Below are 14962 nucleotides of genomic sequence, written 5' to 3' on the forward strand. Positions count from 1 at the left end.
GTGTGCGTATCCTGCGAGTATCCTGCCAAAGTGTAGCATGTGTGTGTCTCAGTGTGTGCCTGTGTGTGTCTGTGTCTGTGTGTGTGTGGTGTGTGTGTGTGTGTGTGGGTTGTGTGCGTAGGACCGCATCCTGTTCATTTCCCCGAACGAGTTGGCAAAACAAAGCGCTGCATTCAGATACAAAGGCAAACAGAGAATATCCCTTGCCAATGGATCCTGGCCCACCTGTGGCCAACTCTCGTGTCCTTGCTGTCCTGGGAAAGCAGCAAAACTGCAGCGGGCCCAAAAAAAAAGGGGAAAATGGAGGGAAGGGGGAGCACCTCAGTTTGGTTTCCCAATTAGCTGCACCATTATGAGCCAACTTGGCGTCCCAAGGGCCCAAGTGCACTGTTCACTGGGGAAGCTGAGTGCCAGCGATTATAATTTGTAATCACCAAAAAATGCACTTTAAATCGAACCTTAAACTGGATTTTGCCAAAAAATGAGTACATTTTCTAAGCTAAATGGTGTGCTAAATACATATTTTCTTATTCAAATTTAATGAGATCCTCGGGGGCTGAAAAGCCAAGCTATACACGTTTTTATTTGCACAGAAGGAATCACTTTAATTAGCTCATAATCCTCGTTAAAGAGATACATCCTTTTGCGTTACTAGATTTGCCCGCCAGTTGCCGCTGCCATCCTGGGACCGGCTCACAGTTATCCTTGTTGATGCTCCTTAAAGCTGCCATCATTCAACTCAGCTGGCAAACTCTGACTCTGACTTTCACTCTCAAGCGAACTCAGTGACATTTTTAATGCCATCGCATTGCTGGGCTTATTTTCTGTGTAGGCTATACATATTTTGGGCCAGCACCGAAATAAACGGGTTATCAGCTATTTTGGGCCATGTGCGATGCCCGTTGCCCGTTGGTCGCTGTGACGTAAATTGGTTTTCTGGCCCTTTGCACTTTCACTTGGTATTTGGCGGAACCGCATATAGTACATAGTACATAGTTTCGTGGCGTTGAATCGACTGGCAGTGCAAGTGTCGCTCTTGCTTTTGGTGCAAGCGACTTATGCTCATGCAACGCGCGTCATGTTATGCGCCATAAAGTATGCTGATCCACTGATGCGTGGCGTATAAATCTCGGCCTGCTCCTCTGGTCCGCATCATGGGCGAAAAAAGGAGAGCACTGCATCATATCATCATATCATATATCACAAAGCGACAGGGCAACCTTCTATAACTATTCCCCCCCTCCCCTCTCGCTGGCCAGTCAGTTATAACAACGCGCGTATTTTTTCCAACATTTCCACATGCATTTCGTTTCAGTTTACAAATTAAGTTTAAATACAACGTAAATTCAACCGCGATAAAAAAAAACACATTCAGCATTCACAATGCGGTAAGAGGGGGTTGGTTGGGTTGGCTTGGCTTGGCTTGGCTTGGGTTGGGTTTAAGCTCTGGGAACTGGCTAATGACACGATAATAACAACGGAGCTGCATCCGCCCGCTGCACCACCACCTCCTCCCCCCCTTCCCCTGAGCTCATCTTCCAGGTGGCCCAGGTGAGTGCAGGTGTGGTTGGCTCCTAGTGGGCTTCTAGTTGACTCCTAGTTGGTTCCTAGTGGGCTCCTTGTTGGTTCCCAGTTGGTTCCCAGTTGCCTCCTAGTTGGCTCCTAGTGGGCTTCTAGTTGCCATCTAGTTGACTCCTGGTTGACTCCTGGTTGACTCCTAGTTGGCTCCTGGTTGGCTCCCGTCGAAGGGCTCACGGGTCGCAGGCTCGTGGTGCAGTTAACAAATTGAGTTTTAATTAAGGCGAACAACAGCTACCGACACGCTCGGGGTATTATTGTTCCTATTAGTGCCGTTAGCCAGACGGATGGGGGTGTGAATTTCTGTGTGTGTGTGCGAGTTCACTGGCGAGCGGGGTGGGGGGGGCGGTACGGAGGCGGTGGCGGTGGGCGATGGGCGGTGGATCCTCTAGTAGCCATAGTGAATGCCATGGCCGGAGACCGATGTGTGCACGAGGGCGGGTGCGGCGACGGCGGCCCTGGAAGTGGAGAGTGGAAAGTGGAGAGTGGCGTTGGTGGTGGCGATTATGAGGCAGCCTTATTAATATGGTCCTGCGAGCCGGATACTCACTTCACCACGGGCCCGGCCAGATGCGTGGCGTATGCAGGAGCGGCGTAGGCGGGGGCAGCGTATGCGGGGGCGGCCAGTCCAATGCCGTGTCCAATGATTCCGGGAGCTGTGCGCGGGGGCGGGCGGAAGATGGCACACACAAAAACGTTAGGTTTATTATAAAAAAAATAAATAAAAAGAAGAAGAACACACACACACAGAGGAGAAAGATGGACAGAGACAGATGGCTGGGCTGAAAGAGAGATGGTCACAGAGGAGGTCGAGATAGAGCTTCCCCAAATTAGCATGCTGTCCATTGTTTGGACAATACACCAGCCTCCGGGGCTCCACCGCCCCCCGCCCCGTCCAATGCGGCACTTAAAGGTTGTCAACGGCAACCACCTGACATGGCCTAACCCAAACACCCAACCACCCAGCCACCCACTTGGCGGGTGGCACAACAACATGGCTGCACAGGGCCGAAATATCGTACATCGCACAATGGATGGAATACCACCTAGAGAGTCGGGCTGCCGAATCTTTTTATATCACTCTTGCTGTGCCGAACAATGGTCCACTGTTTTCCAAAAACTACGTGCATATTCCGGCCTTGGGCTCAAAGTTAATTAAATTTCGACTTGAAACACTTCTCTACTGCTGAGTTATGATATTCATTTAAGTGCAGTGCGCTGTCCGTTTGAACGAACCACTAAACCGCCCGCATTGAGATTGCAGCACAATATCAAGTATACGACACGTTGTGCCATCTGGAACACGAAATATTACAATCAGTGTATCAATGGCATCTAATCACGCTTTTCTCGCCGTGCACTGGGAAGCGTCAGCCAACATCAATCAAGTGACAACCAAGGAACTGGGTGACTGGGTGATTGGGTGACTCGCTGACTTGGAGTTGGAGTTGGAGTTGGCCAGCTGAGTCCCCAGCGACATTGGGATGCACCTTAGTGTGCTGAGCACTGCCTGAGCGTAGCTTTAAAGCCATCGAAAAAGATGGGCGGCGAATGATTGATTACATGGCCGTTCTGATGGTCACCTCACCGCCGAACTTCCTTTGTATCTGTTTTCTGTTTTCTAGCAAGACAAATCGATTGCGGCCGTACCCAAAACCGATTATCCCTTTTTGTGGGCCGCTTTGTTTGCCATGGCCACATGGCCACATGGCCGAGATGTATCGATTGCCCAGGACTCCTTTTTGGGGCAATCCTTTCAAGCAATGATCTTTGAGGGCTTTAACCTCGGCTGGGCTCTTTGTTTCAATACGCCATCATTTGCGTTTTATCGCTGGGGGAATCTCTATGATGTTTTGCCAGCCACCTGGCGCTTTTCACGCTCCAACTTGAAATCATTTGCCCCAAAGTTTGTGCCTTTAGCTTGCTGCATTAAAACTATCACCTGGTTGCATACTACATAGCTCTGCACTCGCCACACTAACCCATATATCAGAAGAAAGTCCGCTGCCCGATGGAGCGAAACTTGCAGCACCACGGGTCAAAGTTTGTTTTTGCCAAGTGCACTTGGCCACCGGGACGAAAACACAATAAAGTTCCTTTTCTGCTCCTTTCCTTTCCTTTTCCTTTCCTTTTTTTTTGTCCGAAAAAAACTCTTGGCAAAATTAGTTGCGAAATCGCTGAGGAATCAGATTTTCGGGGATACGAAAGCGTGCGAGAGTGCGAAAAAGTGAAGTTAGAGCTGGGAGTTGGAGTTAGTTAGGTTGGTTAGTCCTGGAACTCGATATTCACGAGATATCCTCGCCATCCTGGATATCCTGGTCACCTACCGTACGATGGTGCAGCGGCGTACTTCACAACTGGAGCGGCGGCGACTGGGGCATGGGCCAGATATCCGTGCGAGATGGCAGGAGCGGCACTATAGGAGCCATAGCCTCCGTAGCCGTAGCCTCCGTATCCGCCCAGGCCCAGCGAGTGTCCCAGTCCCAGCGAGTGTCCCAGTCCCAGGCCCAGCGAGTGCCCCAGTCCGGAGATCTGCACGGCCGGAGCGCTGGCCGCATAGTGTCCGCCATAGGCCACGCCCTGAAGCTGGGCGGGCGCCGTGTGGCCGGCGTAGCCCAGGGAGTAGGCGGGCGCAGCGATGGCATGGGCCGGAGCGGCTTGGGTTTCGCATTTGCATTTTCGGGTTAAAAGTTAGTTAACAATCAACTAAGCAGTAATGGCCGGCTACAGTATCTATCAGTGTGTATCTATTTGTGTATCTATCAGTGTATCTTTAAGTGTATCTATATATCAGTGTATCTCTCAGTGTATCTATCAGTGTATCTATCAGTTTATCCATCTGTGTATCTTTAAGTGTATCTATCAGTTTATTTATCACTGTATCTTTGAGGTTATCTCATTTACATGCGAACTAAGTAATGTTTCAAGTATGCAATGTCCTGTTTAAAATGAACAGTTTAAAATGTTTCGAAAGATAACCGCTTTGGAAAGTTTCTGGTATGCAAATATCAAGTTGTATTCTAGATATTAATAAACCCGAGCCATCACTGCGACTACGTGCAAAAGGGCCACAAAGTGGTGCGTGTGAGTGGTGTGCTGGGTGGTGCGATGGTGTACATTTGACGTTGGATGTTGCATCATTGGATGTGGTGGATGACCGAGTTCCTTCGACCCCGGGGACTCACCTGCGTAGCCGTGGGCGGCGACGGGCGCCAGTCCGGCGTCATTGCTGATGCTGGAGCGCTGGACGTGGGACTGCGAGTGGGCGGTCTGCACCTGGCTGGCGTAGTCCGACTGGGAGGACTGGCCGTAGTGGCCCTTCACCGTGTGCTCCTGGGTGCTGCCCACGGAGGCGTGGTCGACGCTGGGGGCGCTGATCGAGTAGGCCGCCGGACCGCCGGGCTTCGCCTGGACGCAGGCGATCAACGCCACCAGGACCACGGAGAGGATAACCTGGAAATGTATAATATATATAATATGTATTAAATGCGGAATTGTATAAATCAGTGTCGTCTGTTTGGCTATGGTTCGACCGTCTGGAGGAAATTGCAGGCGAGAAAACTTTTAATTAAGTTGATAAAGTTGGAATAGTTGGCGGTGCAGTTGCTCCATGGTGGGGCATGGCCTTGAAAGGGTGCCGCAGCACGATTTCTATCGCTTAAGAGCTGTCCAATACAAGCCAGGTTAAATATATCGCTGGCAACTCTTTTTTTGTAAAAGTAGAATGAGCAAAGAAAGTTATTTCCAACTTGTGCATGTGAATGCAGCACTGATTTCCATCAATTGATTGCATTAAAATAGCGCCAGAAAATGCTGATAAAAAAAAGGGATACAGATTATGTATATCAACAGAATGCAAAATCAACTTGAAATTGTTAATATTTGCTATGCGAGTGGTGCTTTCATAGCTCGTTTTTATACAATGTTTGTATATGTTTCACCAAGTGCCCCATTGAGGCGTCCTCATATTTCGTGGCCTATTTCGCTGGAGTATTCCCGGCCAATCCTCGCCATTCCTGGCCAAAAGTGACCCAGATTGAGGCCTCATCATCAGCTGGCCACTCGACAGTCGCGCAATTAGCATGCGTGTTGGTCTTGCTCTCGTTTCCATTGCCTTGGACAATATCAATTGAATATCAATGGTTGAAATCCACTTTCAGTTGGCCAAATGGGGTCGAGAGTTGTGGCCTGGCCAGGAGCTGCCAGCCAGCCAGCCAGGAGCTAGTTATCCTGCCAGCCAGTTATCCTGCCAGCAGCAAAGGAGCAACAGGGCAACAAAGCAGACTGAGCAAAGGATGGCAGTCGGGCGATGAGTGGCAAGGATAACAAATTCGAATCCCCGAGGCTTTTCACGCACCTTGAATGCCATTTTGTTAAAGTGATTCACTTGAAAAAAAAGTCGACTCAGTTCGATTGGATTGCGATTGGTAACTGTCTCGGTACGCAGTTCTTTGGGCCTATTTATACGCAGTTCGCCGCTTGCAGCTCGCAGTTCGCAGCTGCCGTCGGTCGGCTCTCAAAATATGGTGCAAATACATAAAAAAAAGAAACCAAATTGAGGAAAATCAGTGGAAAAAACTAAAAAAAAACGAAAAAAAAACTTGGCGGCAGCCATGAGAACGGGTTTTCATCAGTTGGCAAAGCAGGCAGAGCGCAGGCGCGCCGCTCTACGCAATAATGCCTCCACCACCAACACCACCACCACCTCCACCTCCACCAGCCCGCCACGCCCCCTTTTCGGAGGCAGTGATCGCCTTTCGTGTTAATCGCATCGATTGTTTAATTGGAAATTTGTCCGCACTTGTGCGAATGCGGCAAAAGGAAATGCCAGCGGACAAGGTGAGCCCATTGCGTTGCAACCACTCCACTTTTTCATTGTCCCATTTTTGGCCAGCCAATCGAAGGAGTTTTTGGGTCATTTCCATGGACCCCTATATCATATCATATCATATCATATCACATCATTCTCACGTGGCTGTTGTCAGGTTTAAGCAGCTTTATTAATGGACCCCCTCGATTTTTCATTTTCATTTGCCACCACCACACCCGGTGCGTTGCACATTTTTCGGTTTATTTTTTATTTTTTTTTGCCCAGCCTGCGGACATTTTTTGTTCAACTTTTCTACAGATTTTTATTACCCCGCATTTGGCACTTTGAGTGGGCATAGTGTCTCGATCTTGGTAATAATGAAGTACCTAAGTAATTAAGTGCCTAAGTAATTAAGTAAATATATATCTGTGTATATGAACAGGGAATTTATGAAATTATAAAGTCAGAAAATCAAGTGATAGTTTGTTGTATTTGATAGTTGGTACAAATGGTTAGAGTTGCAGGCACCATTTTGTACTTAATTTATGTTTACAGTTAAGATGTAGAAATGTACTTAAATGCTATATTCATATACATATATTTATTAGATTATAATAATAGCACTGTGCCGAATATCCACTACTCAAGTGGTTTACTTAAGATGCTTCAAAGGTTATCATTCTATACTTATACTTATACTTATACTTACTTATACTTATACTTACTTATCTTAAATAGATAAATAGTTATTAATAAATGGGTAAAATGCTGGTGACCTGAGAACATCTAGTGGGTATATCCCCGTCCGAACCACACACATCCACCTCCCAGTTACCATTTGCTATTTTTTGCTAGTTCTCACGCAGCCGCCGCCAAATGGGCGCGGAAATTGGGCGGCCAGATCGGATTGGACTGGATCGGATCGCATAGGATGGTTGCTGCTGGAGAGGGGGGAAGGGGTTGGGGGTTTCAGCCGAGAGTGGGAGCCCCAACTCCAGCCCCACAAAGTCGGAGATTGCAACTGGGGGCTGTGAGGTGGAAGCTGTGTGCTGTAAGCTGTAAGCTGGGTGCCTGAGGACCTGGCAGCTTTTCGAAAGGCACGAAATCGGGCAGTGGGCCTTTTTGCTAGTTTTTGATTTGTGTTTTCTGATCTAAGCCATTTTGTTGCTGGTTAGCCGCTTTTTTTTTTGCTGCTCGCTCGCAATTTATGCGCACTTTGTGCGTTGTCGTGACGAGGGACAGATATGGACACTGAAAGAATTCGGTATGATATATTTCAAATTAAATTTGCAAACACTATACGCCATACTATATACTAGACGATGTACATATGTGTAATAGAGCTAACGAATAAATCAATTTTACCACGTTTTCTAACCAATTGTATCTTTTAGCAATATGAAGGAGGCGATAGGCCAAACCTTTGTTTCTCTGGGTGTGCTGGTCATGTGGAGCGGGGGGGCCAGGGAGTGTTATGTAATGGGCCACAGCTGGCTGTTCGCCGGGGAGCAAATACACACAGAGGTTTCGCAACCAAGGCGACGCCGCGCTGGGAAATTGCTAGCATTTTCCAACTGTCAACTGCGGGGGGAAAACCCTCGCCACTGCTCCCGAAATCAAAGAATCAAAATCGAAATCAGAAACAGAATCAGAAACAGAAACAGCAGCTAAAACAGCATTTGAAACAGAATCGGGGGTAAAAGCGCAGCCAACCTTCAGCAGCAAACCCAATTATTTGGGGCAGGAGGCGGTGGTCAGTAAATGCATTATCAAGCTGGAGATGGCGCCACTTGCTTTTGGCATTGCCAATTCTGGGCTGCCTTCTGAGATGCCCTGAAGAAGTGCACGGAAAGAAACGAAACCGATTTACATGCCAATTTCACTGACCAAGATAAGCAATAATCAACTATAACTATCTGCAGATAAAGCTTTACAGCTTTCTGTTCTATATTTCACATTAAATGGTATTAACTAATAGAAACTTTATAGCAAATATAGTAGCTGTAAGTGCAACTAACTTAGTTTAATTAGCAATGAAGATAACTTATACTGCCAGTACTTGAAGCTCTTCTGCTTGATATCGCTGTGCAATAACACCTGCAATCAAGGTTGTAATGGAGACCACCCCTCTTATTGTGTGGTGGCGCCTCCGATTTGTCTCAGTGTGCAAGTGCGAAGGGTGAAGTCAATTCCCGATGCAGCCGCAATCATCGATTGTCATTGTTGATGAGCCACCCCCTCCATTCAGTCCGTCCTTGTGCCATTGTGTAATGGCGTGATGTTTCAATTACCGCCCATCATTCTTCTCTCCCCCCAACCAGCCCCCCAACCCCCTACACCACCTTAAATATCCATCCGCGATAAATACACAATGGCAGCGCTGCGGGCGACGCAATCTGCGAGCTTTTTGTCTCCGACATTAATTTGTATAATTGCAATGCCAATACACAGGACAAGCAGTCGGGCCCAGCCAAGTGCAGCGAGCCATAGCCATCTCAATGTCCTTTTCACAGCGAGCCACCCACTTCACTCACTCCACCTCACTCCACCCGAACCACTCGAACCACCCAGGCCACCCAAGTCACCCACTTCACCCACCCGTCACATTGTGGTGTCCAGTCGGGCGCAACATTTCACGTCTATGTGGGTCACAAAGGCGCACACAACGAGCCAAAACAAAGCCACAGGAAAAAAATATTGGACAGGCCCACGGATCGGCTCCTCACGAAATGCTGATATCCTTTGCGACTCAAAGTGATTGTTCTTGATTGAGATGGCCGAGCAAAACCACTGGCTTGAATTACGCAAATTACGTTTTGCTTTTCATAGTTACATACTAAATTTAAAGTGTTACGCATCACATTACATCATATGCATTAAATCTTGACTTTGATTGCTAAGCAGACAGTTCATTGAAACTTTAAACGTCGTATAACAAATTGAGAAATTTCACACACAAGAAGTCTTTAAAGTTCTTAATACATATCTGCCAAAATGCACTCACTATCTTTTTAGTTGACCAGCATCTCGTTGTCCGTGTGTAAATTACAGGGTATCTGCGCATTGGACAATGACTGACAGCCGTTGCAGTTGGCATTCCCTTAACTGCTGTTTTCGCCGAACTGCTCTTGAAACCGCCGTCGCCCATCGCTGTCATTGTATCCATGTCCATTGTCTGTTGTCCGTTGTTCGTTGTCCGTTGTCCGTTGTCTGTTGTCCGTTGTCCGTTGTCCATTGCCCGTTGTCCATTTGGCGATGTGGGGCCTAGTTTTTGGTGGTTTGAGCCGGCGACATTTGCCTAAATACTTGGCCGCACACACTCGACCATTATCACACATGCCGCTTTCCATTCCCCATTGCCATTGTTGGCCTTTTGCGTGGAATTTCCAGAGGCGAAGATTAATGACCGTCATGACCTGACAGCGCCGCGTCAGCGTGGCATCGATGTCAATGGCGATAGAGGATAGATGGGTTAGATACGATAGATAGGGGAGCAGGATGGCTGGGCATGATTGGGTTGACCACCTACAAGACCATCATTGGAATATGGTGTGCAGCATAACCTTAAGTTACACTGCATTGCAAATGGATACTGTAAATGAAAGTGCTGGCCTTTCAATTTGCCATGGCCCAATAAAATTCGACGACATGTGATAGTTTACACTCAAATGCTGCAATCGCTTAACTGAATTGAGGTGTCTCAAATGGCAGCCATTGCTAATTTCGGTGCTACATCGTAATGGCAATCTTATCGCAGCTCCCTCGTAATGCTCGCCCACCCACCTGGTGTGTCCAGAAGTCCGCCAGATGGCGCACGCCACTCCAGCGAGGGCGTGGCCCCGGCGAACCGAAACTGGAGCAATGTCCTGATATTACGCGCTATTAACTGCCATGTGTGAGTGTGTGTATGTGTGAGTGAGTGTACGTGATACGCACACAGTTGCTTAGTCGAGAGCATTAAAATGTAGCCTTCAATTACGAAATCAATAGGCAAAAAGGCGGCCGGCCGGCCACACCTCCATTTAGCCAGATCTTTTTGGCCAGATTCGAGTTCCAGTTGCCTTTGTGCAGTGGGCTCGTTCGTGCGCCTTTGTTGTCTTGCTGTCTTCATCTAGTATTTTCATATTTTCGTATTCGTATTTTCACAGAATTATTTTTTCATTATTATTTTTTTCACCATTTTTATTGTGTTGTGTTTTATTTTTACTTCGATGCCAACGCTGCGATATTGAAAACGCTTGACAAGTGGGCGTGTAGTGGCCCCGACATGCCACGCCCACGTGCCCTGCCCCTCCCCCTCCCCCGTCGCGTTAATTTGTTGTGCAATCTGCGCATTTATTATTTTCAGGCTCACTGGTAATATTACATCGCAGTAATGAGAATATTCAAAGCAGCTAAACGAAATGCTGGGGATGGGGCGCAAAAAAAAAAAGAAAACACAATAATGGCACTTGACTTGATTTTCACTTTGTTTTTTATTTAATTTCATTCATTGTCGGCTAACGAGATTACTTGAGGAATGCCCAAGTGAATGGGGGTCCATCAAGCTGTCTACCTTTAACGATATTTTCATTTAAAGGGAATCTGCTGAAAATAATGCACTTGAAACTAGTGTCTTTACTTATAATCTATATTTTGGTATATTTAGTAGTACATATAAGTCAGGTGCATATTTGCCCTGGAGTCTTGGCAAAAAAAACTATTTTATTTCGATGCAGGAGACCGACAGCAATTAAGAAACACCGCAAATTGCGTCTAAGTGCTGCAATTATGCACTCGCTTGGGCAACGCTGCGTATACGCAATTCCGATGCAGGAAAGTCTACGCTGTCTTATCGCTATTATATTCGATTGGTAAGTGGTAAGCTCAGAGCTGGGCAGTTTTTGTTATTTTATTTTAATTTATTTTGCCTTATTTAAGCAGTTTTAAAACTGTGGCTAATAACAAATCAATACACAAAACAAATACTTAAAAAATCTGCATTTCTGTTAGTGTTATGGGGTTCGCATTAATATTTGCAGGCAGCACGTAAGTGTGCCCCAACTGTCGACTTATGTAAATAAATAAATAATAAATGCATAAATAATTGCCACATGCAGTTGGGTTCGCCGACAGGCCCGTTGGTTCCCAGCCGCAGCCAAACTTATCCGACAATCATGGGTGTTAGCTGGGTTAGTGACTTAGTGACCTGATTTTTGGCCGCCCCACGCTGCATGCCACTTGCCACACTTGCCCCCCGCCCGCGGCCTTTTAATTAAATTAGTTTATTTTATTGATATTTGCGTACACCCACATACTCGTACATACATATGTGTGTGTGTTGAGTACAGTTTTTGGGGCACAGACGCTCAGCAGCCGCAAAAATGCGCGGTCCGCAATTTCGGTGGAGTATTTATAGACTGGGATCTGGGATCTGAAATCTAGAATCTGCATATATCAGTTGTAACCATATAGGTCTAGGTCTTTTCAAACATTTTTAGTTAAATATGTGCTTAGCTTCATGTTGAAAGTTGGTTGATTTGCACACAAAGCTAACTACTTTGTGCAGAGCCTGAGTAAAACTCGAGGAATCATACCGATTTTGCTGGCTGGGCAATATTCCACTTCTATCCAGCCTACTGAGCATCCTCCAGTCGCCAGGATTTCCAATCGAGTTTCCCCATTATTCGCATTTGGCCAACTGTTTGTTGTTTTTTCTGCCTCGCCAGCCCCCTAATTGAGTTGGCTTATTAGTTTGGCCTGGACCAGGAAGCCCTCCATATGCAGTTGGCCTTGGCAACCAGCTCCCTTGAGCTGGGAGTGGCATCTTCGACTGCCCGAATTGCTCTAACTGCCCGGTTACCCGGTTGATGGACACTGATAGACCCAAGGCGGCTCCTGGCCAATTGTGCTGAATTATGGCTTTCGAGCGGCAGGTCGGAGCCCCAACAACCTAATTCGCATATTTCATGTGTAGCACAGCTGAGTACAGCTTCTTGTTGTATAATTTATGAATCCATTTCCATTCCGCTCGTGGAGCTGCGCTCGAATGGCTTAAAGTTCGGCTGAACTGGCTGAAATGGCTGAAATGGCTGAGGGCGTGGAAAACCCAATGATGGGCTGCTTGTTTATGCAACGGGTACCTGTGGCAGCTTTAACCCAACTCTCTGTCACATTTTCGCAGTCAAATTACACTTTTTCCCACCTCAAATATTCTAAAAAAATCTATTATCAAAATACCAAAGAAAAAAGAAAAAGATTTTTATAAACTGTTTGAAATTCATATAAAATTTGATCAAGCCCGAAATGGTTTTAATTGAAAGTGCAAGCACATGTGAGATGAAAGCAAACAAACTGAAAAGAACAAAATGCATGAAATTCCGCGAGTATGTCCGTGCCATCCTCCATCCGTGTGTGTCTTTTAATTATCAATTGATTGGAAAAATTCCTGAAAAACTCGCCTCCATCCGGGTGTTAAAAAGCGGCCTTTTCATTGGCATTCGCATTCGCACTCGCGTGGGTCGACCAGCTTGTTGCTTTTCCCCAGCCCCAAAAAAAACATACATGTATCTGTATCTGTATCTGATGGTGCGAGTATATGTGCGCATCTCTGGGTGTATCCACCGACATGTATATCCCTCGAGGCCATCCGTTTTTCGGATGCTGCTGAGGTGGGGGCAGTGTTGTTATATCCCGGCTATTGTTTTGCTATCCCACCTGCAGAGCGCAGAAAGCGGCGCGTAGAGTCAGTCAAAGCCAGCAGCGAGTTTGATTTCTGTGTTAATTACGCATACGCACTGCGGTACCCAAAGTCGACGACATCGCCTCATTAAAGCCAAAAACTCCAGTGCAGCAGGGCGGCACAAAAAGCAATTAAGCTGCAACGACCGTTGGCAAATTTGGCCAAATTCAACAGGCCACATTCGAGGGGAGCTGACCGCTGTCCGCTGCACGTTGCACGTTGCACATAGCAGACTGCACACTGCACATTGCACATTGCACATGGGCATGGGCATGGTCAACTGGTTTGGGCCTTGTTTCGGGCAATTAAGCACTTCTGGCCCACAAATCCGTAAACAAGCGCTGGCAGGCGGCGACCTGACCTCCAGTCGAGCCGATCCCCTTCTTTTTCCACAATCCCGCCCAGAGTTGGCTGTATTTCTCGCTGTACTTATGATTTAATGAAAATAAATAGTTACAAAAATGGCAATATAAAGCGCGGACTATAGATATGTGTTTTTTGTAATCCTAATATTTTTAATGCTGACTTATGGCCTACATGCGATAACCAATTAATTTAGACTGCATATAAATTACTGCTATAAATTAGAGCATTTAAATGCATTTTAAATGCGTTGAATGTTTGTTTGCTCATATATTGGTACATTTCACATTAAATTCAATTATTTTTACAGTATTTAAAGAACTGTTTTATGTATTTCTAAGCACCCTTATATATTGAAACTATATATTTCCCAAGGCAGTTCAAATGCAATGTGTCGATTTGCAGACTGCACATATAATACATTAATCCCCTGATCTTTTTAGGGGCATTTCCGATTCACTTAATTTCGCCCGGCTTGCCCCGCTGGACTGGAAAAGGCCTAAAAAGGAAAAACTAACTGGCCAGCAGCAAACTTGGCAACTCGGACTTGGCAAGAGGGCCAGTGCTTGGCTCAGCTGTATAAAGTGGTTGCCGATGGTCGTGATGGTCGTGATGGTGGTGCTGCTGCTGGTGGTGGGGCAGAAGGTGGCGCTGGTGGAGATGGTGGAGCTGCTGCTGCAGTGCGTCGCTTCCAGGCCACTTCACTTTATTTACCGTCACGCTCAGCGCGCTGCGGCGGCGGCATTAAGTGCGAAAACAAAGCCAACGGCATCGAACCGCTCCCGGCACCTCCTTATTTTTATGGCCGGTTTATTGAAAGGCCGCCAGGCCGCCGGGCAACGGGCAACGTGCAACGTGCAACGTTCAACGTGCCATGTGCAAGCCATGTGCCACGGCAAGAAAATGGATGGATGTTACTTAGACAAAATTAGATTATAAAAGATTTACTTTGCATTATGTAGATGATTTACATGAATAACTTCAAAGTATTATTCTTTTTTTTTTAATGCAAGAGAAATTCGAATGCCTATTTTTGTTAAATTTAAAATGAAAAGTAAAAATGCAATTAATTTCTCCCTGTGCATACGCTGATAATGAGCGTTGCGTAACCCGCCGATGATAGTAATGATGATGATGGTCAATGGCCACTGGCCAAGTAGGGAACACCACTTCCCACTTGACCAACTGAAGCAGCCGGAGCAGCGGAAGTGCACGGCTTCAAAGACGCGGAAATGGCAATGCAGCTGAATGGAGGAGGACGATGGTGGTGATGTTGGTGATGGTGGTGGTGTTGATGGTGGTGGTGGCTCCAGCAGGTGTGGTAATCCGTAAAGCACTAAAAGCATTGGGGGCGCACCAATTTATTGGCGCAACTTGAGCGGAAAGGTGAGAACCAGGCGAGAAAAGAAAAACATATAGAAAAACCCGGAAAAATCTGGGCGAAATTTTTGGAGGTGAGGAAAAGTTTGTTGCAGCTAAGATTGCGAAAG

At 46.6% G+C, this 14962-nt stretch overlaps 1 protein-coding gene across 1 annotated transcript; it reads right to left on the reverse strand.

Moving 5' to 3' along the window:
- Positions 1 to 1966: 1966 nt before the first annotated feature.
- LOC122624138 (cuticle protein 21.3) lies at positions 1967 to 14818 on the reverse strand. The gene is made up of 5 exons (XM_043803580.1): positions 14650 to 14818; positions 4764 to 5114; positions 3906 to 4235; positions 2129 to 2234; positions 1967 to 2036 (listed from the first exon to the last, which is right to left on the reverse strand). Exons 1-5 carry the CDS (start codon positions 14816 to 14818, stop codon positions 1967 to 1969), a joined length of 1026 nt encoding a protein of 341 aa, XP_043659515.1.
- Between the last annotated feature and the right edge of the window lie 144 nt (positions 14819 to 14962).

This window comes from Drosophila teissieri, chromosome X, assembly GCF_016746235.2.
Source record: "Drosophila teissieri strain GT53w chromosome X, Prin_Dtei_1.1, whole genome shotgun sequence".
NCBI classification, from domain to species: Eukaryota; Metazoa; Arthropoda; class Insecta; order Diptera; family Drosophilidae; genus Drosophila; species Drosophila teissieri.

Coding starts and splice junctions, on each gene's coding strand:
- LOC122624138 (XM_043803580.1), bottom strand. CDS start 14,818: ATGCTTTTAGTGCTTTACGGATTACCACACCTGCTGGAGCCACCACCA. Junction 5,115..14,649: donor CGGCTGCTTCAGTTGGTCAA/GTGGGAAGTGGT, acceptor AATTTCCTCCAG/ACGGTCGAACCATAGCCAAA. Junction 2,235..3,905: donor CGCCGCTGCACCATCGTACG/GTAGGTGACCAG, acceptor CCCCGCGCACAG/CTCCCGGAATCATTGGACAC.